The following is a 26,199-nucleotide window of genomic DNA, read 5'->3' on the forward strand; positions in this document are numbered from 1 at the left end:
GGACGGTGACTCCACCACCTCCCTGGGCAGCACATTCCAATGACGAATGACTCGCTCAGTGAAGAACTTTTTCCTCACCTCGAGTCTAAACGTCCCCTGGCACAGCGTGAGACTGTGTCCCCTTGTTAGTGTGACAGAAGGACCAAATCATTCCTCTAGATTTCAATAAAGAATAGTATTACCTTCAAGCATTTTCTGCAGACTATTTCTCATGACATGGATGTTCTCAATGCCTATGAATTGAAACTTGATGTTGGAGTAGTTGTCTTCATTTTCATATCCCTTCCCTGCTGCTCTGTTTGCCATTGCATTGAGCTGAAAAAAAAATAATTAAATAGGCAAAATTGGAGGAAAAGCAGTAGCAAACAGATTCTTTTCAAAACAAAGCTCGTGGTCTGATGCAATAAATCAAAGTGATTGAAGTCAGGGATGAATAGGAAGCATTTATCACAGTGTCAACACAATCAGGGATCTGTTTACAACCTATTGCAGGGTGCTGGGTTGCTGAGGCTCTGTCCTCTGTTTCACACACTTGGAGTGAAATTTCATCAATGAGGTTAGACATAAAACTCCCACAGCTTATGTATGGCTCCTCTGCAAGAGCATAAAGGTTTTAATTTGTATTTAAAAGGCTATTCTGAGTTTATTTTTTTATCAGAATATGTTTACTGGCAGAATATACCCAGGAGGTGGCAGTGTCTTATCTGCCATGCCACTGTTTCAAAACATGTACACTATAACGTTGCCCTAGTTACGGTGTTTTACTGCTCAAAACATCCAGAAGTTAATACAGCTTACTTCTTTGAAGCTTGGAATAGTGAAGAGAGAGTTGGAATAGTTTTTTCCTAAACTTATAGTATCTTGGCTCTAGTTAAGACCACAAAAGACTTGAACTGGCAAAATTACCACAAATATTTTTCATCTGCAATGCAGTGTTATCAAATATTTTGCTGTGCTTCAGCAAAAAAAAAAAAAAACATTCAGCTGGAAGCTAGAGTTTTGTCTTCGAATCTTTTACTTCTTTCCTGGCATGGGAAAGTCACCAAATGCTTCTTTAGTTCTGTTTTCCCAAGTGTAAAATTAAGGGATTTTTAAATACTTATTTCCCCCCACTTTTGACACGCTTGAGGAAACGTCTCTGCCAAGCCCCTTTTGCCAAATTTTCATTTTTGGCTGAAAACTAAAGCTGATAGAAACTAATCAACTACTTTTAGTTCATTACCCTAGCTATTATTTCCACCCCCCCTAAAATCTCACTCCAGTAGGAAGAAATTGCCTATTTGATAAAGTCCCTGCTCTTCCATGAAATGCACAGAGTAAGGTTGAGGAACCTTTTTTCCCAAGAAACATGGATGGATGCTACAGGAGTAACAGAGCAGCCCACACTGCAGAACCTCCACACCTCCAAGCACAACTAACAGCTTCTGCTCAGGAAATAACAATGAATATTGCATATTCAAAGTGGAGGGCACTAAACAAAGCTTTTGGAAGCATCAGTTGGACAAATTGCATTGGGCAAAAATTGACTCATCTTCATTGCAGTGATAGCCCATGCTCATCAAAAATCAAAACAAAGTATCTCCTAGGCATTACACAGGGTACAAGAGGTTGTGCAGATGACTCCATCTCAGTCTGTTTCCCAGTATCTCAGGCAGTACTACTGATTTGCTGCTTCCCTGGTCACTTCTGAAATTCACAGTAATATACTTCAGTACTTGCCTAATGGTATCATGGGATCTACAGGAATGTGTCTCTTCCTGATCTCTTCCATTCCAAACACACATACTCCAGATTAGTTTTAATTTAGAGCCAAATGCACGCAATTGAGTAGGACTGGTTGCCTGCTGCCAACTTACCTCCAAATAAGATGAACAAGTTGAGCTTTTGGCTTTTTCACATCCTATGTCAAAACAGATTTTCATGGACTGAATTTGACCTTTCAGCTTTCAAAGGAAAGGGCTGAAGACTAGAAACTTTTTATGCCACTATAATGTCATTTTCGATGCAAAGTTAACCAGGTAGATGAGGCCAGTTTTCAATTCTTTAATTCTGTCTAATTAAATATGTAAAGATAGGGGATTCTTCACCATCTTCACACTTTCTAGCACATCCATTCCCACAAACAGAACTCGGCAGTGGGAACACATAGGTGCATTTGCGGACCACCATTAGGAACTGAAGCATTGCATGGATTTCATGGTACAACAGAAGGAACAATACTCTAAGATATAAATCTAGTAAAACAAACAAACAAACAAACCAAAAAAACCCCCAAAAAACTAAAAACGACCAACACTTTTCCTTTACTCAGGTCTTGCGTAAAACTTCTTTTAACTTGTAGTAAGCAATTCAGGAAAAAGCACAGGCATAACAAACTTCTTGTGTATCAACCAGCAGTCTGCTGATGTTTTGACTGCCAATGAACAATTTAAAAAAAAAAGAAAAAGAAAAAAGATCCAGCCTGTGAACAGCAAAAGTCCTTTAAGGACAGAGTCCTGGGTGTGACTTGCTAGAAAGATACAAATTATCTGCTGAATCCTAATCTTTCTCTTTTGAAGTGGACATCAGTGTTCTAGTATAAACAAACTGAAGCAGTCCCTTTCTGCAATAGCATACAGCTTCAGGAAGAAAGATCTGTACACTGAGTCTAAGCCACCACAGACCCCTGAAACCCTGAATGAGAAATATCTAGTCTCTAACTGGCCTAATCCCCAGTACAATAGATGCTACTAACTGTGTCTGCAGCAGACCAGTTTTATCACAGAAATCCTTTCTTAAAAGATAGCCCTCTTTAAAAGGAAATAAATATAAGGTTAAAATTGCAAAGCTTTCTGACATTTATTTTAAATATTATCAGCTGCTAAACTTTGCAGCTGTCACAATATTTACTAACAAGTTTTCCACATCACCTACCAGAATTCCATCTGTTGCTCTTTAAGTAGTTGCAAAGCTCTCTAAATTGTGCCTGTCTTTGCTTAATCTCAGGGAATATAAGGATACAGCTTCTAAAGGGAGCATACCCCACTTGCCAGATTTTCTGTCATCTTCTTTAATGTGGAGGATAACTGAGTCTTTTCTTTTTATAAAGAGTTCTAAAACTAATTTTATTTACTCATAAATAGTAAGTTTATATTAGCTCCTTCTAAGCAAGGAGAAAATGGCAGTAGCCTAAGTAAAGTTCTGCATATGATCATCCTGGTACATTTACATCAAGTGGAAACAAGCTTTCCTCTGCAGACAAATTTTTTGTTTTGAAGATTATCAAATATAACCAGGGACAGCACATGAAGAGTACTAGGGAATGCTGAATTGAAGTGCCCATCAATAGCCATAGTATTGGCAAGGAAACAGTTTGGACGAGAGAAGCAGCATGTAGTTTTTTAGCTTCTAAGAGCAGTGGGAAACTTTCCACCACATTTGATATCCCACTTACACATTTGTTAAAGCTTTCCCAAGGAATACTAGGAACAGCTTGCACTGATGCCTATCACTTCCTACCTGTTCCAGGTTTATATATCCATTAAGAGTTGCAAAACCGCAACAAGACTCTATTTGGCACCTGGGATCACAGGAGCATTACTACATCAGTCCACTCCTGCAGCATGGAGAGACAAGTAGGAACCTGTGTATACAAATTTCTTTATGTCAAAAGTGTTTTAAACAGAGAAGCTCAATTAAAGCACTCTTTGTCTCCTAACTGCCTCCTGAAGGAGCCAGTGCTGCTGGAAATACGCTGTTGATTGTGGCTGAGCAGGCCAGTTTGACTCTCTCCACTTAAAGTACAGGCCTTTACAGAAGATATCTCACCGAAGTCCTCCACCAGAAAAGTTTACAGGATGGGACCTTCTTGTTGACATCTTGCAAAATATTATTAATGACCAAATCAGTAAGTTGTTAGTAAGAAACCCCATCAGTGAGCAATCCCCTTCTTCTTTAGGGGAGAATAAAAAAAAAGATACAAGCACAGTGTAAAAAAAAGTAATTCTTTAAAGGATAAAAACATGAGCAAGGCTTCTAGCCAGATTCTCCTGATAAATCCTGATTTACCTGTGGGGTTACACAAGTGCAAGTAAGATCAGAATTATGGTTAGTCACTTAGGCTGTGCATCTTCCCTAATGTATTCAACCCAGATTCAGTCTTGCTATGTGCAAGAGATTTAATGTACTTACTTTGGGCCGAGTGTCAACAACATATATGAAATCGCTTCCTGGATTTGCTTTCCTAATGGCTTGGAGCATCTGTTCATCCTCAAGGCATCGAGCACTAAAGCCAGATAAAGGCTGGCTGCTTCTGCATATGGAGGCCTGCAGAAGAAGAAATAAAACCACCCCAACACAATTATTAAGCAGAAATTATTTAACATCCAGAAGCATTTACAAGACGTGCTCATTAGATGTTTGCACAGGTGTTCAGTTACATGGGAAGGGCAGAATGACATGTTGATGTAATTTTAAAAAGGCAAATATTGAAATTATACAACTCCATTGGTTCAAGTATTTTCTTGAATCCAGGTTTCAAACTATTTTAAATATAGTATCTCCCTAATGTGGAGTAACTTGGGAAAAGGTGGTCTCTAGAAGATGTAATGAATACAATACTGCAATCACAAGAACATTAATAGAACATAAAGAATGGAGCCTTTTGCATTGTCACTTACGCTTTACCAGTTATGATACTGACTACATCCAGCTTATTAGAATAGAATAGAATAGAATAGAACAGAATAGAATAGAATACCAATGCATGATTTACTAAACAGCCAGGAAACAAAAATGCATAATGTGCAGCTAGATCACTGATTGTGGTGTATTTTTAGCACTGCCTCTGGAGAAAGACCTTGCTGCATTGGCAGCCTGACTCCTGGAGTAAATTTATTAATCTGTGCTTCTGAAGAATGCAAGAGTGTTTCTCCATAGACCCTTCAGGAACAGATGAACCTAAGAAAGAAGGAACAGAAAGCAACCCAGGAGTGGGTTGTATTTCTGCCAGGTAGAGAACAGCTAGACTTGTAGAGAGAGACTAATACACACACTTTCTAAGCACCAAATGTAAGCATGAAGGGAATCTGCCTGCTGAAGGTCATGACCCATGCAGACTGGCATACAATTGTTTAATACTGTGAGAAAGGATATGCACTTTTTCAGCCAAGTCTTTGAGCTATCAGTAGCTGGTCAGTAAAACATGGATCTATAAAACAGATACCCTGAGTTGTGTGAGAGTTCATACTTAGTTAATAGCTTTTGCAAATGGATGATTAGCTGTCTAGAGTCTTGCTTGCTGATCAGTGAATACTTCAGTGATTTAATATATACTTGTTGCTCCTTTGCATGAAGCAAAAGGTACAAATGAGTATGTTTACAATCTGCCATTTTAATAGGAAAAAAAAAAGACATTTCTCTCACATTCAACCATAGTGTACCACACACAAGGCAGATATAGACCTCAAGAGCTATGGATGAAGGTTGGGATTCAGGAAAACCATGGGCTGGAGCACATTGCATCATACCATCCTGGGGGCCCATAGGGCTAAGGTATGTGCCAGCACCAGTGTCAAAGAATGGCTTATCTGTCCAGTCAGACTTGGTGTTAAGATCATGCTTAGCCTGGCCTGAAGAAACAGCTGCACTACCAGTGCTGCAAAACCAGGAAGATAAGCTGACCTAGTGACGGTTAGCTGACCAGATGCAGACCTAAGTGACCTAGTGATATTGTAAGTGCAAATCACTACCCATGACTCCATGAAAAGACCACCTCCTGCAGACCCAAACCAATTGCTTAGGACAAGCACATATGTTCGTAGAATTTATTGGGCTATGTTTAAGGGCAGGGCAAGAGATGAAGTCATGAGGTTATTTCACAGGCGGAACAGAGTTTTATCTTACATTCAGACAGAGCCTGTAAGATGCAGAGTGAGATGTCACATCCTCATTGAATTTTTAACTACTAAAGGGCTACAGGAAAGTTCTGAATACAAAAGATTGAATGAGTGACACCCATCTCCCCTGCACACAGGAGACCTCTCAACCTGCTGTCACCATAGCTGTTCAATGTCTACCCTCACAAACCTTACCCCACTCTTCCCCGTTCCTGTATTACCTGGCAAATCACTCCAAACTCTGAACTCACTCACTCCTACAGGAAAAGTGAGACTCTTGAACATGCTATTCAGCCAAAACTTGGTAGTTCTGTCACCCATCCTTTTGGGTCTATTCATAGATCTTTTCTTGAGAGGCTATTCATGGTTCTTTAATTGTTGCAAGTACAGTTTTCCTCCACCTTGACTTGCTCTCAGTCACAGAATCACAGAATTGTCAGGGTTGGAAGGGACCACGAGGATCATCTAGTTCCAACCCCTCTGCCATGGGCCGGGACAGCCCACACTAGATTGGGTTGCCCAGAGCCACATCTAGCCTGGCCTTAAAAGCCTCCAGGGATGGGGCTTCCACCACCTCCCCGGGCAAACTGTTCCAGTGTCTTGCCACCCTTATGGTGAAGAACTTCTTCCTAACGTCTAACTTAAATCTATCCTCCTCTAGTTTGGATCCACTCCCGTCTAGTCCTATCACTACCTGACACTCTAAAAAGTCCCTCACCAGCTTTCTTCTAGGCCCCCTTCAGATACTGGAAGACCACAATAAGATCTCCTTGGAGAGTTCTCTTCTTCAGACTGAACAACCCCAACTCTCTCATCCTGTCCTCATAGGAGAGGTGTTCCAGCTTTCTAATCATCCTCATGGCCCTTCTGTCTGTGGCTTTTCTTACCAGAAGAATTCTGAAAGCAGGGCCAAAATAAACAAACACTTCAAAGCTACAACATCACACTTACATTGTTATTCTTGCAGTAGTAGGAAAGAGCTGGGAAACGCCTTCGGCTTCGGAATTTAGAGCTCCCCACTATGATGTGTGCAGTGGCAGACTTTGGTACATACACTTCCGTAGGGTAGGAGTCACAGACCTGTCAAAGGAAACTGCTTATTTGGACTACAAAATGCATGTAACATTATATGGTCTACAAAAACAAAATACCAAAGAACTCTAATCTCAGGGAACATTCCATCATTATTATATACTCATCACTGACAATTCTTTTGAAGCAGGAAAGTATTCATTCTTACTTAGAGATGGCAAAATTGAAACAGAATGGTTGAAAGGCAAAGGTTAATTCATGACTCATTGAGAACAGATAGGTATAACAATGATTTATATCAGAAAAGATTCAGCATGATGTACAGCAAGGTTATTTCAGCTGCAGTTTCCTCTGTAGCAGAGTTTGGAAGTAAAGATGGGAGTGGGTGAAGATCTCAAACACCTCTGTTATAATTAGAGGACACTATAGAGACAAACATTCCAGCAAATATGGTAATAACATGTAAAAAAAATGTACTAAACCGAGGGTATGGGGAAAAGAAATTAATCTGTATGAAATAAGGGCACCAAAGGCAAGCAGCTCTGACAATGCCTACCACTTCTGAAAGGAACTAAATGAGTTTGCAAAAAATCCCAGAATTTTCCCTGGAGATGAGTGAGATCCTGGTCTAACTTCCTTTTCTTGATACTGTCTGTGGCATTATGGCTGGGGTCAAAAGGATATCACTCTGGGATTTTCTGGATGACTAAAGGAATTAGGAAGCCCAGGAATAAATTGTGTTTTTTTTTCTGAGAGCGTCAGAGATATGTGATGAAGGATAAAGAAAAGGAAGGGCTGGTGGTTACAGATGCTGCTGTGCTGAGATCAGTTTTATTCATGATGCCATTTTTCCTACACTTTATCTTAAAAGAGGGCAAATTTTTTTTTCCACTTGTTTTAACGAAAAGAAAACAAACACTGATAACACATTCAGTCTTCCCAGGCCTTCCTTAACGTGGATATGTTCCAGCGACAAAGCCAATGGAGTGCGTGAACAAACTCCTTTCAAAAATACTTTGGTCATTATTTCTCACAATTAATTAATTGGGACTTCAGTTACACAAGAATGAACTAGGCAGGACAGCAGGCAACTAGGAAGGTATATGACCTGCCAAATGACAGTGAAAAACACCAGCAGTCAATCACAGCAGCTTCCAAAGTACTGTGAGGATAGCCATCAAGGGAAAAAACCACTGCCAAACTCACTCTTTCAAGTGCTTTTTCTCCTCTTCAGATGAATGTGTAGTAATTTTATATGACCTTATATGTCAGGAAAGTGCTCATTCAGAAACATAACATTAGATATGATTAAAATTTTTCTCCAAGCAGGCAAGTACTGACATTTTAAGCACTGTGGATATGTTTTCTGTGCCTCATTTCCACATGCGTTAAATGAAAACACATCCTTCCTCCCATTTTGTATGTGCTCTTTTATGCGCAAGAGTGGAAGAACTGTACCTTACTACATGTGTACAGAGCTGAGCACCAAGGGATCCTGCAAAGTGCTATGGTAGTCCTCAGAAAGACTGATGATTTACCTTACAGTCTCTCTAACAGAAAAAAAAACCACAACAACTCACTCCATAGTCTCTGTTTACATCACTAATCTGCCAATAGTTGTTTGGAATACCCATCCGATTGTATTCTTCACTGAGGTCCACAAGCTTCCAGCCTTGTTCTCGTTCTTCTTTGTCAAGTTTTGGGTTGAATGAGAAACAATACAGCTCTTCATATTTCACTGGAAAAACAAACAAACAAACAAAACCCCCCAAAATTAAACAGTAAACCAGTTCAGATTTCTCATCCTGAAAGCACGCTTCATAAACCAGAGCTTGGCATTGTCCTTTTTGTAGTTTCTTTTAAAATAATATGCTTTACTATATAAAGGAACATATCCAGCTTTACAGAAGTTCTTTACTTTTATTTTGATTATGTCTTCCACCAGTTTAGTTTAAGTAATATTTGCTTTTTAAAATTTCATTAATTCACTTGTATACACACACACACAAAAGTATAAGCATATAAGCATAAGGAAAGAAAACTTCATGTTAACTCTGTCAGGAAAGTACTGAAAGTCAACAAAATCACGTCTGAGAGTCAACAAAGTCATGTTTGTTTGTTTCAAGGAGAAACAAAAGAATGACTTGCACACTTCTGACAGTTTAAGCTCTTCTTTCCCTATTCTCTCATTCCAAACTTCTGTCATGGCACAGATCAGGAAGACAGTCTGGTTTATTCCTCACTTGCTAACAAAGTTTTAGCATAATCCACAGATTCAATCTGAGCGCTTTGTAACAAAGTGCTTTTCGTAGCAATCTGAGTTCTTGTTTTCTCTGCTTGGTTATCAGAAGCATTTGGATTTCCTTTCCAACTGGACCTGCTGTTCACAAGCCTATTGTTAGCCTTTAAGAATCCACCTACTAAAATACATCCAGGGTATTTATGACTGAAGTCTGCCCCAACATTACAAGTATTATTTGATAAGGGTATCCCTAACTGGTAACACAATTTTTCAAGTACTAATAGTCAGTGCCTTAAAGCTCAGTTATCACCTCTTTGCCAGTATTTATCATCTTTCACAGTTATTTTGCCATGAGCAGCTATAATCCTGCTATTACAGCTGTAGTAACTGTTACAGTCAACTTGTTTCATCAAATGGCAAAAAAGGTCAAATTAGCTGAGAGCTTGACCTTATTAATATGCTATTAACAACGAACAAGCATAAAATCAAACACAAATTTGCTCCTTTAGTGTAATCAGGACATCAGATGGCATAGACTGGCATTAATCCAATACACAACATGGGCTTCATTCAGGTTCCCCTATGGTGGAATGAAAACAACATAACACATCTTTAACGAAGCTTTTTTGCCTTAACCTGCAAAGGACAAAGATGTACAAGTACATTCCTTATGTTATATTCTCCTTCTTCAGGCTAAGGATTGACTTTTGTGCCAGTTTCCTTCCCATACCTGGCCGTGCCAGACGTATCAGAGATATGTAAACATCATGGCAGTCTCGTTCCTGAGGGATGACCAACTGGATGACTTGGAAGTTCTTGCAGCGGATCAGCAATGGGCAGCCAGTGGCAGTGGTGGCCTGCTTCTCAATAGAGGAGATTTGACTATGAAGAACCTGTAAGGGAATTGAAAATGGTTATGCCAAGTGATTCAAGCTTTTAGGAAGAAAAGCAAGTATTCATAATGATGTGCCAGAGCAGGCACAGTAGCTTCCATTACTGTTTCAGAAAGACCCCACACTCTTGTAGTTTGGTTTGTGTCTCCAGCTTCAGGCTCCTCAGCAGCACCTGAAACATTGCCTGCAGAAAAAGAATCATTTCTGGACTGTTTCAACTGCTCAGACATTAGCCTGGTCATTCTATTCAAAGCTTTCTACTTGTTTGCTTCACTGTCAGCTAGCAGTTCTCAGAAAAAGACTTCGTTTTATCTATCTGCACAGTGAAAGCATTGGGTAGATAAATTTAAAATGCTGTGCCTCTTCATTGACTGTCCTGATACAATTTTAAACATTGCATCAGGTGAGATGAAATATTATGATAAAAATCTGGAGGGTGATAGAGAAAAGAAAATAGGATGGAGTTAATGGACTAAATAGGACAGACAAAAATGGACAAAAAATTCATAATTAAGCTCCATAAAAGACTTTCAAAGTAGATAACTCAAAGTATTACATTATGAAAAGAAAAAAATGCTAACACTTTGCTGAGGGTACTGGTATTCTTCAGTCTGGAGAAAAGGAGGCTGAGGGGAGACCTCCTTACTCTTAACAACTACCTGAGTGGAGGTTGGAGCCAGGTGGATGTTGATCCATTCCCCCAACTAAAAAGTAATAGAATGAGAGGAAATCACCTTAAGTTACACCAGGGCATTATATATTGGACATTAGAAGAAACTTCTTCATTGATAGGGTTGTCATACACTGGAATAGGCTCCCCAGGAAGGTGGTTGAATTACCATCCCTGGAGGTGTTTAAAAGAAGCAGATATGTTTTGCCAAAGGACATGGTTTAGTACCAGAGTTACATAATGGTTGAACTCTATGATCTTAAAGGTCTTTTCCAACCAAAACAACTCTATGATTCTACAATAACAAAATCACTGATCCAGCACAAGCTGCTAGGGAAAGAGGCAAGAGCTGGCTGAGCCAAGGTAATAATTCACATTCAAAGTATTTCTCTGCAGTTCTTCCTGGATGACAGGAGCAACACTGTACCTAACAGCAGCTGTTTCTCAGTCAGTCACATCTGGTATTCATACAGTGAAGATCCTTCTACTCTTACTGTGTTGCAATATACAGAATCCATTCAAAATTTCCAAAAATTACCAGGCTGGGATTTCACATGCTTTGAAGTCATAAGAGCATCCATATGAACTAATTTACTGCATTTCAACTGTTTTGCAAGTTATTTTCAAATTACCATCAATGAAGTGCCATGCCCTTACAGCTAATTGGAAAAAAATCCAAAACAAAACACATTAAAAATTCATACCCAGGTTTCTTTATGAGTTTCAGAATCATTCTCCACAAATATAACATGGGTAGCTGTTAAATACAAGGTCCCCAGTGCAGATTTTCTTGAAGATAAACGATCAAGTAACCGAACATTTTCCACCTATGCAAAGAAATGAGAGAGAAAAAGTAGAAAGGAAAAAATTAGGCTATGACAGAGTTTGCCATAGTGAGATCTCAATGCCCACAATGTTTTCATTTCAAAGTATGTTCTTTTCAGTACCATGTCAAATGACTCTCAGAATAATATAACTATATGAGCAAATATGATTATATTATGTGATCTACTTCCAGATCTACCTCAACGGTCTTTTTTGTCCCTCTTGTGGTACCTCTATATCAAAAAATCTGTTAGCAAGAAAGAATTCCAAAGACAATATCTCACTGGAGCTCTTTGCTGTTCTCTCATCTTACCAAAATACTGTGATAGCAAGGCAGAGCCTGGCCTTCACTTAAATCCTAGTTCCATGTTGTCCATTCAAGCCATTCCAGAATTTTTAACAGTACACAGGAAGCTAAATTCAAAAGACAATAAGAAGCAGGAGGTGATAGTGGCAGTGTCTTTCTTCAGCAGGCCTTATTTGGGCTCCCAGACAAGTCTCTGCTGATAGTTCAAAATAACATTTCAGTGTTTCCTGTGCTTCTATTAAGTTTGACAAAAGTGGTCACATCAGAATTTTTTGCCTTCAGTCACTTTTCAGTGGGAACCAAGGATTTCATACCCACTGCTCTGCCTCATTAGACAAAAAATGGGCATCATGTCTTTGCTACACTACTGGCAACAGGCAAGTCTATAATAAAATCTCAGATCCCCAGCCTGTGGCTTGTAGACCACGAATATTTTGTGTATGACATGTGCCATAGGCATTTATCTAATGTAATATGATATTTCTGATTGAGAAACTAAAACAACAGAAAATTTGGCAGGGTTGATATTAAGGGATAAGGTCTGGCTTATAGAGTTAACAATTTACTACCATGGGTTTTAAGAGAAAAATTAGTCATTAAAAAACAAAACAAACAAACACAATCCATACCTAGTTCAAACAAATGAAAACAAAGGATGTTGATAGCTGTTATCATGTAAACTTGTAGTAAATTATCAAATGGCCTCTTCTGGTTTGATAATGTTGGAATTGTACAAGATCATATGCTTTCTGTGCCAGCAGCAGCACAGACCTGTGCTGTCTGTCCAGTGCTGTGAAAGATCATCAACACACTGGCTAATCACTACATCCTCTCTTCAACTCTTCATTCAACACTTAAACTTTGTTTTATATACTCAGGTTTTATTCAGGATTTGGAGCTGGTAACTGCTGAACAGGTGTGCCACCATTAAAATCAAAAGGGATTGGTCTTGCGTTTGAAGTACAGAAGCTGACTTAAATGTTGCTTTGAGAAAATGGAAGATGGGGGGGAAAGAAAAAACCCACCAACAAACCCCAAACTAACAAACCCACCAAATTTGAAGAAGACCTTACCACTTTTGCAGTGAAATTAATGTAATTTTGCATCAGTTTCCTGAAAATCAGAATTGTGTGCAACAAAGACAAATCAAAAAGAGTAAGAGGATTGGCAGAATCATTTTTAATAATGCAGAGATTCCATCCTGGGTTGACAGAAAATTTCTAAAATATTCTAGGATGGGGATAGCCATTTATTCTCAAAATTTTGCAGACATATTTCCACTGAAATCACCAGAAACAGAATGATGCCAGCACCTAAGAATTACATGTTTACAGTGTGTATTCCAAACACATTGCACTGTTTTAGAAACAGGAACAAAGAAATCCTCAAAACCAAAGGAAGTCAATTTGGTAGCAAAATGCTTAAAATCAAACAATTAGTAAAATCAAGTACTCTCCCTCAAGGCCAGTTATAAGCTGCTTTAAACAAAAATAAAACAGCTAGAAAGCATGGATGAAGTCTTTTCCCAGGACCATCTACTTCAGAGGTCATATGTTGGGGTAAGGAGGAATGGAAGAAACACAGCATTAACCCAGTATGTATTCTTCAAGAGAAGAAATAAAAGAGCAGGGATAATACAACAGAAAAAAATCTGTATTCCTCTGTGAAAGCAATGCCCCTTTTATTGTACTTATCTACTAATTTAATGATTTAGAAAGAAGCTTAGGGAGCCTCAAGCAATTTCTCTGATTAGGTGTCACAATTACCACCTCCATGTTTTTCATACCATGAAACTTTTAAACATGACACCACAATTATTGGCTTGAGAGCTTTCTACTTTAGTTATTTGAACTAGCATAGACACCATCTGGTCCTGGTAATTTTTTACTGTTCATTGTTGCCAGATCCTTCTGGAAACTCTTCCAATATCTTCTGATATCTTCTTCACATAGAAATACATCAAAATGGGCATGTCCCTAAATACCTTCTCTACTTTGTTCACTTAAATCATAGAATCATAGATGGTTGGAAGAGACCTCCAAGATCATCCAGTCCACCCTATCACCCAGCCCTATCCAATCAACTAGACCATGGCACTAAGTGCTTCATCCAGTCTTTTCTTGAAGATCTCCAGGGACGGTGACTCCACCACCTCCCTTAGCTGCTCATTCCAATGGCAAATCAGTACTAGTCCTGTAAATTTTGTCAGGACTTTACCTACTTGAAGTCAGCTTGCATGTGGTTTTTCTAGTACTTTTTGCCAAGTTCTTCAGTTCTTCAGGAGAAGACTTGATGGGGTGCTTGGTGCCGTGGGTTAGTTGTTTGGGTGGTGTTGGATTGGTTGATGGGTTGGACGCGATGATCTTGAGGGTCTCTTCCAACCTGGTTTATTCTATGTATTCTATGTATTCTAAAATCTCTTTTGGCTTGCCTTATTTTGTTTATGTACTTAGAGACATCTTTTTACTCCTTCACCCTGTGGTTTAGCTACACAAACCTTTTTCTGGTATTCAAAGCTTTTATCTGGAAGTCAGCTTGCAAGAGCTCCTATATTTAAACAATCTTCATGACTCCTATAAACATTTTAAATGTTGTCTCTCTTTCTTTTTAAACAGTTTTCACATTTTTATGTAGTTTCCTCTTTGAAGTTAAACATTGTCATGGGAGATTTCCCCACACCCACCCCCCTTTTTCTGCTGTTTCAAGAATACTGCATCTAAGTGCATTAGTTACTACAATACATAGATTCTTCATGCCCCATTTGATCTTAGAATCATAGAATCAATAAGGTTGGAAAAGACCTCAGAGATCATCCAGTCCAACTTATCACCAAACAGCTCATGAATAACTAAACCATGGCTCCAAGTGTCACATCCAATCTTCTTTTGAACACCTCTAGGGACGGTGACTCCACCACCTCCCTGGACAGCCCATTCCAATGGCCAATTGTTTAGGTTGTCACCGGCAATGCTACTATTCAGGTAGGACATGTCGGTACTACAGTCAGTAGTGCTGTACAGTATTAGTACTGTACAGCAGTCCTGTGGTATTGCAGTCCTGAGGTGCTGCAGCTCTACTATTCCTGTTTCATCTTGTAATTTTCAGTCTGTGTAGACTCTTTGCTTTTGTGACATAGTTAATCTAGGAGATTTGACTCTGTTTACTTCAAGACAAAAAGACTGCTCTTTGAGAGGAATGACTTTACCTGTCTTTCCCATGTAATTTTTTACTAACATGCCCGTCATGGATTGTTTTATTTCTGCTTAATTTCTCACATGCCTGTTACATCAGCACTCTCTCATTTTGTGATGGGTTGAGGAAGACCCCCTCCCCACCACAGGCAGAAATAACTACTCAAACAAATGGATTGCAAAAGTGATGGGAAGTTTAAATGGAAAGCAGTGAATGTGTACAGAGAGCCAGAAGTGCAGTGACATAAGAAATCCCAAAGCAGACCCAGAAACATCCCATCCCCATCTGAGGGTACACCCAAGACCCCCAGGGCTCCTTCTTCCCCCCCTACTGCTAGGCTAGTCTCAGCTGGCCAGATCTGAGACTGCCCATCACCCTGCAGCCTAGCCAGGCCCAAGGCCAAAGGCCCAAGGCCGGGAGACATTCTGCTGATTCAGAGAAGGAGCCATTTTTTGTCTTCTCCACTCTCCCAATCAGGAAAAGAAAGCCAAGTCAAACAGTGTCTTTAAATGGCCTAGAGGGAATGGGAATATATTAGTTTTCACAACATAAGGAACACACTCTGTAATAGTGCCTTGGAAGAAGCTGGGGGTTTCTAGCTAAAAAGTAGCAGTAAAAATCAGCAGGGAAAAAATTACAGTATCACAGTATAACTAAGGTTGGAAGAGACCCCAAGGATCATCAAGTCCAACCTGTCCCAACAGACCTCACAACTAGACCATGGCACCAAGTGCCACATCCAATCTCCCCTTGAACACCTCCAGGGACAGCAACTCCACCACCTCCCTGGGCAGCCAATTCCAATGACGAATGACTCGCTCAGTGAAGAAAATCAGAATGAGACAGTGTAGTAATTAATCTCCTCTCTTTTCTCCAAAGCTACCATAGACTTTCATGGAGAACTTAACAAATCAGGTATGTACTGACATAGACCAGGAAAAAGTATACACAGCATGCACCTGGGCTTTGCCTAGAATGAACAGCTGGTGGGAGACACCAAATCAGTAAATACCAGGTAAAGACACAAAAAGAGCAAAAATAGCCTGTAAAGCTGAGAGGTGGAAGAGCTCAAAGAGCAAAAAAGAAAGCATTAGCCGAACCAGTTTGGAGAGTGGCATCTAAGCAAAAACTTCAGTAATTTACTTGAAGCTGTTGCCCCCATCATTTATTTTTGCCTGATGACTGTGGCTGTCTAAGCTTAAAGAAAAGACTGCCAAAATTACAACCCCTTACATGGGGATAAATAAAGTTGGCCAGAAACTCTATTTTCAATATAACACAGATGACAGAAAAAAGGGAGGCAAAAATAGAAATTAAAGGGAATGCAGATTAAGAACAGATGGAAGGCACTTTTTATTCAAAGAATAAACATGACAAATGTCTTGTGAACAAGGTTGCCAGAAGGTCATTCAACAAAAAATGCCATCATATTAGGGAAAAGCATGGGTCAAATCTTTATTCAGACACAACTCCCATCAGTTTCAAAGGGACTCCCACCTAAGGAAAAGATGTGACCCTGAAAGTGTTCAGAAAAGCTGATGTGCCAAAATGATATTCCTAAAAATATCCAAGTACTCTAATTTGTTTTCATTTTTTGGTATAGAATAAGCTCTGACAGCATGGCCTATTTTAAAATGCTTCTTGGACAAGCTACCTTCATTACCACTTCTTCAAGATATTTCAGTATCTCCAGACACATGGCAGCACCATTAAGAAGTGCAGAAGGTACTGCTACTTAGTCATGCTGTTCATGACTCCACAGGGAAAGCTCTTTCAGATAAATCATAGAATCATAGAATTGTAAGGATCATCTAGTTCCAACCCCCCTGCCATGGGCAGGGACACCTCACACTGGATCAGGTTGCTCAGAGCCACATCCAGCCTGGCCTTAAAAACTTCCAGGGGACCTTCTACCACCTCCCTGGGCAACCCGTTCCAGTGTCTCACCACCCTCATGGTGAATAACTTCTTCCTAACATACAACCTGAATCTACCCATTTTTAATTTTTTTTTCCATTCCCCCTAGTCCTATAATTACCTGACACCCTAAAAAAGTCCCTCCCCAGCTTTCTTGTAGGCCCTTTTAAGATATTTAAAATGCAGGATCACTTCTGACTGCAGACTCAAACTGGAGTAGGCAAAGTGCAGAGAAGCAAAGCTGCACAGCAGATTGGTCAGACTGGTAAAAAACATGCCTTGCAGGAAAACCTCAGTCCCACGGCTCTCCACATCTCTTTGCTTCTTGACATGCTGTGTACAGCAAGGCAGTGCCATCTGACACAAAACAGTGTCTACTGTAGGATTTTCAAATAACAAAATTTTGGATTAGGAAAAGACATCTCAAAGAGTTTTATTCTAACTTCAAAAATTTTTGGCCTGTGTGTTCGCTTCCCATGCATTAGGCAATCTAAAGTAGAAGACACCTGAACTGCCAGTTTTGGCATGGCAATCACCAAGCTACACATTACAATTATCACTGTGCATCTGGAAGAAGAACACAAGTGGAAAAACCTAGTGGACTATCCAGGAACAAACTAATTTCACTCCCATGTATCACCAAGTGCTCCCTGCTCCTTTAGGAGAATCCATTACTAATTCCTCTCATATTCCTTACCACAACAAAGGAAGAAAGGCCAGAAAACCCTCCCAGCCAGGAGAAAGCTGTTAACTAAAGGTAGGTGGGGAATGTGCTAGATCAGGCCACATCTTCAGCTTTTCAGTTGTTCAGCCAGTTAAAAGTCATTGCTCTACAAAAAAAACCCTGTCAAAGGGAGTTCCAGATAAAAGCTGATAAAGTACCTTGACATTTGACCCTACAAAGGAGTTTCACTAATTCTTCATGGGTAAAGAAAGACTGCTTTCACAATGGTCTGTGCTGCTGAAAAGGCTGACCCAGTGCTGAGGAATGGGGATGAAGCCTGGTTAGGTTAGCAGCACACATTTAGCCCTAGAAATACTTCTTTTTGGCTATCTGGGATTTAGTATTCTCTTGGGCTCCTAGACCACCTGGGGATTTCAGCTGCCTTCCCTACTCACCTTGTGATGATACACATGTGAGTAAAAACAAGAAAAGAACAAATCCTGGGAATCAGTGACAGGACTCTGGCCAGCTTCAGCACTGCAGGCACGCAAAAGCTGAAGGAGGAACTTGTACAAGCCAAAACCCTGAGCTTAATGAGAAAAAAGGAGCACAGCTGGTATGGTTTGAGGCCAAGTGGAATATTTGAGCTTTGTTCACCCTGGTTGACCCGAGCTATCCATGTGTTTAGCATAATTCCTGAGGGTGAAAAAATACAACATGCCAAAGACCAAATACTACTAATTATTTTTTCTCACACAAAGATAGTATAGTGTTATACTTGTTCAACAAAATATACAGTAAGTGATCCTTTTTTGCATAATCTTGGAACAGAAATAAAGGAGAACTGAATTACCAATTGATGCTGCCGTTTACTGTGGTTTCTGTTCTGTTTCATAAGAATCAGGAAAACTGTAGTCAATCCATGTAACTCTTTTATATTTCTCTCTGAAAAGATTTCCCAAGTGCAGTGAAAGAATGCACAGTGAATGTGTAAGGGAGTCAGACGGACATGTAAATAAAAAGAACTAAGCAAAGCAAAAAAAAGTACTAAAATCATTAAATCTAAGGAAAGACACCTTATGCTATGTGTTGTAAAATGTCTCCTCAGGACAAACCTGACAGGATGGGGAAAAAATATTCAAGAAAAATCTAAGCAAGTCTAATTTATTAAAGGACTGAGGTGAAACAGGAATACTGAACAACAGCAGAAAAAAATTGTAAGGACTTACTTGTAATGTTAGCAAGGCAGTGAACAAATTACCTAACAATCTGTCTTTAAAAAAACCCTAGTGTTTGCTAAGATCTACAAAAAGTAGAAGGTCACTACCCACAGTTATAGCTTAGAAGCAGTTGCATAATGGCTGCAGTAACCTATTACAGCATTGAAATGTGGTGCCAACATTGTAACACAAATCTCACGCAAAATACCTTTTCTCTTTCAGTGTATATTATATTCTGCCCAGGGAGGTGGTGGAGTCACCATCACTGGAGGTGTTTAGGAAGAGACTGGATGGGGCACTTGGTGCCGTGGTTTAGTTGATGAGATGGTGTTGAGTGATAGGTTGGACTTGATGATCTCAAAGGTCTTTTCCAACCTGGTTAATTCTATTCTATTCTATTGTATTCTATTCTATTCTAATTTCTATTCTACCTTATTTATCTAGAAAAAGAGAAGTGACCAACAGAGGAATTTCCTAATTTTCTCTGTGTTCTATTAAAAAATAAATAAATCTGATGGTTTCAGAGGAAAAAAGTGCTTCCTTAAGACAGTAAATCTTAGCTACATTTGCCAAAATTGTTTAGATTTAGTTGTGAAAAAAAATTACAGAAAGTACACAGTAGTAAGCTGGAGCAGGAAGAAAGCATTCTGCATGCAGCCAAGGAACACTGAAAATAAATATATGTTTAAATTCCTCCATTTCATACAGGCTTTTCCAATGCATGTTCAAAACTACACCCTGTTCAGCAGTCTGGTTTAGAGCCAGGCCATTTCAGCTCTGCAGGCCAGAAGAGATTTGCATTAAATATGGATTTGCAGGACTGCATTTTCTCATGGCAGGCATCTGTCTCTTTCAGCAGAGTCCACCTGCATAGTAGGAAATGTCAATGTCTATTTCCTGTTGCAAGTAGATACATTTTTAATTTTTTTAGCTTACAGACAATGCTAGATCAAATACCACCCACTGGAGTCCATTAACAACAGGCTTAGAGATTCCAGTCTTGACCACTCCAAAGCCAAGCTTCCCAAATCCTCCACTCCAATCTTTGTTGCCTACTATGCATAAACAGAAATCAAAGAATACCCTGCAGACATGCTGTATTAATGGTTTTCAGTACCATTTTTGAAGTGCAATAAGTTTTACAGTTACTAGTTTAGACACAGATACCAAGACAGCAAATAAAGTATGTGGTTTTCCATGGGTTTTAGAGCTTGTTTTATTACTTTATCCAGCTGCCTCTTCATTGAGGGTCACATCATTGAAAATAGGGAAGTCTGGCATAGAAGATCTAAGGATGTCTGCCAGTTCCAGGATTGGGAAAATATTTATATTATTGTGGACTTAACAGAACTATCTCAATCTAAAAAGAATAGACACAAAACTAGAAATCTAAATACAAATTATCTTTCCAATTAATACAAGTCAGTACACAGATCCCAGAAGGCAGGAAGTGTCTTGCCATTCATACAATGCATGAAAATGAAGGTATTTAGAGAAAGACTTGATTCACAAAAACCCAAAACCCAGCAACACCAAAAGAAGTGCACATTGGGAACAGGCATATGTATGAAAATCAAGCTTCAAAAGACAAAATGCATTCAGAATAGAAGGGCCCTAATGTTAAGGTTAATGTAAAATAAAGAAAACTGACTGAAAATGGAACTTAAACATAAAAAGCCAGAATGCTAGATTCTGAGTCTTTTCAAGCCAGGGGAATTCTTTCATTGGATTGGGAACACTGGCTTCATGAGTGGTTATGATTCAGAGCATACATTTGGAAGCATCTTCCCAGATGGATCCGGCTTTCCATCACATTTCTATACATTGCCTGTCAGCATTCTGAGTCAGATGTTCTGATTACAAGATGAGAAGCACCACTAGTCTGATCTAGAAAAAGAGCTCTTGTGCTCCCATGTTAAGTCACTCATCTGACAAAGGTCAGTATGCTCCTGGACTTGCTGTAGATCAGATAAAAACATTGAACTTACACGGTCAATTATACTACAGACTCTTACACAGGCACAGAGTTTTGAGATGATGAATATGAGACATGTTTCAACAGCATTACCTGTTTCATATGAGACTTCCAATGGAATGACCAAAGATTTAGAACAGAGAGAAATGGAAGAAGATGACCAAAATGGATTTTCTGTTTGTTTGGGTTTTGTTTTATTTTAAGAGAATGTATATTAATGTATCAGTATGAGAAATATGACTCACATTGTAGAGTATGAAACAGATCTAACAGGAGTGAACAGGTATTGGTTATTGTAACAGAAAATGAAGAAGGTATTAATGCCATCTAAGTCTCCTTACTTTGTTTAGATAACCAAGTTAGAAGTGTATGCACATGAAGAATAAATGGTGAATGGAGACTGTGAATCTGTTCTAATAGGATTCTGGAAATTCCTTTGGCTATGTCAATAGAGACTCTCTTCTTAAATTATATTCTTAATACTAAATGGTAAAAGTTTCATCCCATAAGTAGTAATGCCCCAAAAGAAAGAGCAAACAGGAGGAAGAAACAATGCAATTTTCACCCAAGTAAATATAAAAGTGACATTTCAGCTGAAACTGCACTGCAAAGTTTCATTTCTAGTCTTCTGGAATAAACAAGCTGTTTGAAACATCACAAAGGCATACCATCATTTAGATCATATTTTGTGATGTTGACAACAGAATTTTTATGGATCATATAGCAGTTTCACCAGTGCCTCCTACTCCAAGCTCAAAGAAAAAGGAGAAAGTGTGATAACTTTGTGATATTTTGAAATTCCTGCAATAGGATGTAGGCTTTTGTCTACTGCCTCACCAGAATAACACTGCTGGCCAAACATGTCTGCAATATAAATAAATTTTGCATAGATAATTAAATTAGGGAAAGAGAATGGCACAGAAGATTTCATGATTGTAGTGTGCTCCTGCAATCAATCTGCCAAGGTTGGTTTGGCTCCTTGCCCTAAGCAATGTACATCAAGTGCTTGTGTAGCAAACAGAAATAGCCAGTGCCTTGTATCATTCTGGCACAGCTTTTTCTTACCCCCCTCCAGAATGTCCCTGTTGGTGCAAGATGAGGTTCAATCTGGTACATTAAATGTAAAATCTATCTATGCTGTAGGGTTTTCCAGGGCAGTTGCTATGCATTAAGCATTTTATTTATTCACATTAAAATCCCAGCAAAGTAAAAGACAGGTGCAATTTATGCCTTCCAAAACTTTTCACTTTGGATGAAGCTTGTTCAAAAATAGCAACACTTCATTTTGAAAACTTCAATGCAGCATTTCACAACTTGGCATTTCATCTGCTCACCCCCATTTTGATAGACTCCCATCTCTTTGATAATCCTCCCAGAGAGCTGGCACCCTGAAAACCCTCAGCCCCCTGAAGCTCAGAAGTGAGACTTCCAACCTCAAGCGTTTTTTTGGGAGGAGGGAGAAGGCTTCATCTCTACCAGACAGAGACCAAATTACAGTCCTACCAGTGAATAACCCTGAGTTTCCAGGTTCCTGGTTTCACAGGGAAATCCAAGTTCTCAAATCCACAGACAAATACAAATCTCCCAGATGTGCTTTTGAGATGTGCTGGCTCAGTGGGGACTGAGAGAGCTTCAGGACATTTTTTGTGGACCCAGGAACCAGGAGCTAGCTCCAGATTGCAGAACAAACCTAGGACTGCGGAATCCCCAAAGTCTCCAATTTCACTGCTGACTTAAAGGAAGGACACTTTTCACATCCCCACTAATCTCCTGGGTAGAGAGCCATGACAACAGGCAAATTTTCAGCAGAACTCTGATGACGCTTTCACAGAACTTCAGCAACAACAACAACAATAGCCTTCTGTGACTCATTTTGGTCTGGTAAATAAGAACATGTCAATTTAAAATAATTTAATTGAAAAGTTCCTAGTAAGGAAAAAATAAAACTGTATGAGTTGAAGACTGCAATGAAGATGGAGTCCAACAGAAACACTCCAAAGGAAGGAAAATAGCAACACCACAACCTGACATGCCTAGGAGAAAGAAAAAAAACACATCCAAATAATTGAACATGAAAAAGGAAATACTGCTCAGGGAATAAAACAGCAGCCAGGCAAAATGTCCCTTTAAAACAAGACAAAGTCTAGTATTTACATACATACAGTGGGAATGAGCCAAATTAAACCTATGATGTGGGGGAGGAGGAAATCCAAGATCCAGAGAGAAATTCTGGCTATGTGATTTGCTGAAATTACAACATAATATTATTTTTAAAAAGGAGTCAGTTCAATTAAACTAATAATAAAATTATCCTGTGTCCTGGGTTAACATAGCCCACTCTCTCAAGCAAGCTCCCCACCTCACACACAGCCAGGAGGGAAAGTAACACAATAAAAACCACTTTGGGTTGAGATAAAGAGTTTACTGGAAATTATATAATGCACAATTACCACTGTCTGTTTTAATAAAAGCACAGCAAAATGCAGCAGCAGAAGCCAGTAATAATATGGGTTGCCCCCACCCAAGCATGCAGCAGACCCCAAGCATGCAGCAGCCAGCAGAGTGGAAAAGCCAACACCCCAAACCTGGAAATGGGAAGCAGCACCTGGAAAAGGAAGCCTGTCATGTTACAACCTGAACTTCAAGCTCCATGAGGATTTGCTCCAGCCAGTATTTTCATTTTGAAACTGCCATGATGGCATCATGGTATTGAATACCAGCAGCAGATTCAACTCAACCTGTGACAGTGTCAATGACATTCTGGCCTGTATCAGGAACAGTGTGGCCAGCAGGAGCAGGGAGGTCATTCTGCCCCTGTACTCAGCACTGGTTAGGCCACACCTTGATTCTTGGGTCCAGTTCTGGGCCCCTCAGTTTAGGAAAAATGTTGACTTGCTGGAACATGTCCAGAGAAGGGCAGCAAAGCTGGGGAGGGGTTTGGAGCACAAACCCTATGAGGAGAGGCTGAGGGAGCTGGGGTTGTTTAGCCTGGAGGAGAAAAGGCTCAGGGGAGACCGTACTGCTCTCTACAACTACCTGAAGGGAGGTTGTAGCCAGGTGGGGGGTGGTCTCTTCTCCCAGGCAGCAGAACAAGAGGACACAGTCTCCAGCTGCACAGGGAAAGGTTTAGTCTTGGATGTTAGGAAGAAGTTCTTCATAGAAAGAGTGATTGCCCATTGGAATGGGCTGCCCAAGTCAGTGGTGGGGTTGGCATCCCCAGAGGTGTTTAAGAAGAGACTGGATGAGGCACTTAGTGCCATGGTCTAGCTGATTAGATAGGGTTGGGTGATCAGTTGGACTTGATGATCTTGGAGGTCTCTTCTAACCTGGTCGATTCTGTGACCCTGAAATCCACACAAATCAAAGACATCTCTGGATGATGTTTAAAAAATAGACACAATGAGAAAACTGATGCTGAGATGTGCAACCCCCAGCTGGATTCTAGGCTAGTCAGGCAGTCAGGTAGCCAGGAAAATATAATCTATGATTGATGTAAACTCTAAATACCATTCGTACCAAATCTGTGGTCCATACTACAATCAGGCTGTGGTTCTGAAATACAGTCAAATACAGCTAAAGTTTAGAAGTCCACAATTCTCTGAAGTGGGTTAAGAAAAAAACACTTGAGTTGGAATTGAATTAAACAGGTATCATGAGTGCACAATAACTATGATTTGCATGACCTTTGGACCTTTTTCTGACTAAATATTTTGAGAATAATGGCTATCACAAGACCTTGTTTAAATTCAAATGGACTCTAATAAGCAGGTTCCTTTTGCTTTTAAATCCAATTCCACAACCCCTAGATATCCTCTACAGGTCCTATTTTAATTTTATCCTCCTCCAGTCTTGAATGCCAAACCACAGAACACTTTTCAGCACTAGTGTATTACTAAGCTCGTTTGCATTATATTTGCTATTTGTGATCATAGTTCCACAGCACAAGATGGAATAAATGGAACCCAAATACAACTAGATTGCATTCTAAATAGGGAAGATTTATTAACAAGAAAAAAATTGATAATGCACAAAATCAGTCGAAAGCATCCAGAATTAGTTGCTTCAATGCATCACTTTTGAATATAAAGTCAAGTAGAATGACATGTTTGGAGTCACTAAATGTATCTGGCCCAGAAATAGGCTAAACTTTTCCTAATTATGTAAACTTAGAGAACATGGAATCAGAAAGCAGCTGTAAGATTCACTGCTCTAAGCTGTATATGTAGAAAAGTGAATATTGCCCACCTTGAGACAATATTGAAAAGCAAAAAATCTCAACACTCAGAAGAGGTTGTAGTAAAGAGTCTGCTGTCAGCTGATGACCCCAAACACCAATGAAAGATAAGAGCTATGCCAGCCTTACTTTCCCTGACTTTCCTATACAGCAAACTACATAAACTTTAGCCAAGAGCTAGGACCACTACAGCAAAGTACCTGTAGCACTCAGTTTTCTGGCTTGTAGAAGAAACAGCCAGCACACATCTCCAGGTGGTTCCTGTAACTGCTTTAGGACTGCTGCCACCTTCCTACATCACTGAAGTGAAACTGAACTTTTCCACAAAGAACAGTAGCCTAAATATGCAGAATAACTCCAATATGACATCCTATCTCAACAGAAGGCACACAGAGAGCAATGGCAGAAATGCTAGCTTAGCTTAAAGATAAGTGGAGGTCCAGTAACCCATCAGAAGTAGCTGGAGAGTAAAGATCAGGCTTGCTGGGTTCAGTTTTGCTCTTTACAAATATAAAGTGGATGTAAATTATATGGGTTTCCTGATGGACACATCAGGAAAACTGACTTGTATTATAAAGCTTTTTGAGTAAAAAGGAAGAACTATGGATAGGAAGATAGACTGAAACCAAAAGGAAACAACACTCATTTACACATGCTGGAAATTTGTCTTGGAAAGTCATACATCTGGTAGAAGGATTTGTCATTATCATGAGAAATGGCAATGTATCTTAAATTCTGCCTGAGAAAGCAATCACTGAAAGGAAACACCTTACCACAACATCACAAAAATGAAAGCACTCGAGCAACTCAAGTCATCCCAAGTATCGTGTTAATAAGAGTTATTGAGCCAAATGAATTGCTAGGCTGACTCCATGGAAGACAGCTGTTACCTCAGCGTTAAATATGATGTATTATCTATTATAAGAAGGGCATTCAGGAGGATTGCTGCCAATATGCAAAGACAAATGAAACAGAACAGTGGTAAGTAAAATAAAGTAACTGATTAGCAAAAGTGCATGAAGTGTAGGCTGAAAAAGGCCTTTAAAAACATTGAATATGTTAACCTAACATTACCAAGTCTGCTGCTAAAGCATGTCCCTAAGTACCATGTCGACATGTCTTTTAAACAACCCCAGGAGTAATGATCAACCA

General features: G+C 39.5%; 1 protein-coding gene across 1 annotated transcript in view; it reads right to left on the reverse strand.

Moving 5' to 3' along the window:
* Positions 1–26,199, reverse strand: part of MTMR7 (myotubularin related protein 7) — a 44,535-nt gene that overhangs the window by 15,247 nt on the left and 3,089 nt on the right. The window contains exons 2-7 of the mRNA XM_054164477.1: positions 11,418–11,540; positions 9,881–10,043; positions 8,489–8,646; positions 6,828–6,956; positions 4,171–4,305; positions 183–315 (exon numbers count right to left, since the gene is read on the reverse strand). Of these exons, the coding sequence (XP_054020452.1) occupies positions 183–315; positions 4,171–4,305; positions 6,828–6,956; positions 8,489–8,646; positions 9,881–10,043; positions 11,418–11,540 (841 nt within the window). The remainder of the gene's footprint in view (positions 1–182; positions 316–4,170; positions 4,306–6,827; positions 6,957–8,488; positions 8,647–9,880; positions 10,044–11,417; positions 11,541–26,199) is intronic.

The sequence above is a fragment of the Dryobates pubescens genome, chromosome 1, assembly GCF_014839835.1.
Source record: "Dryobates pubescens isolate bDryPub1 chromosome 1, bDryPub1.pri, whole genome shotgun sequence".
Taxonomy (NCBI): domain Eukaryota; kingdom Metazoa; phylum Chordata; class Aves; order Piciformes; family Picidae; genus Dryobates; species Dryobates pubescens.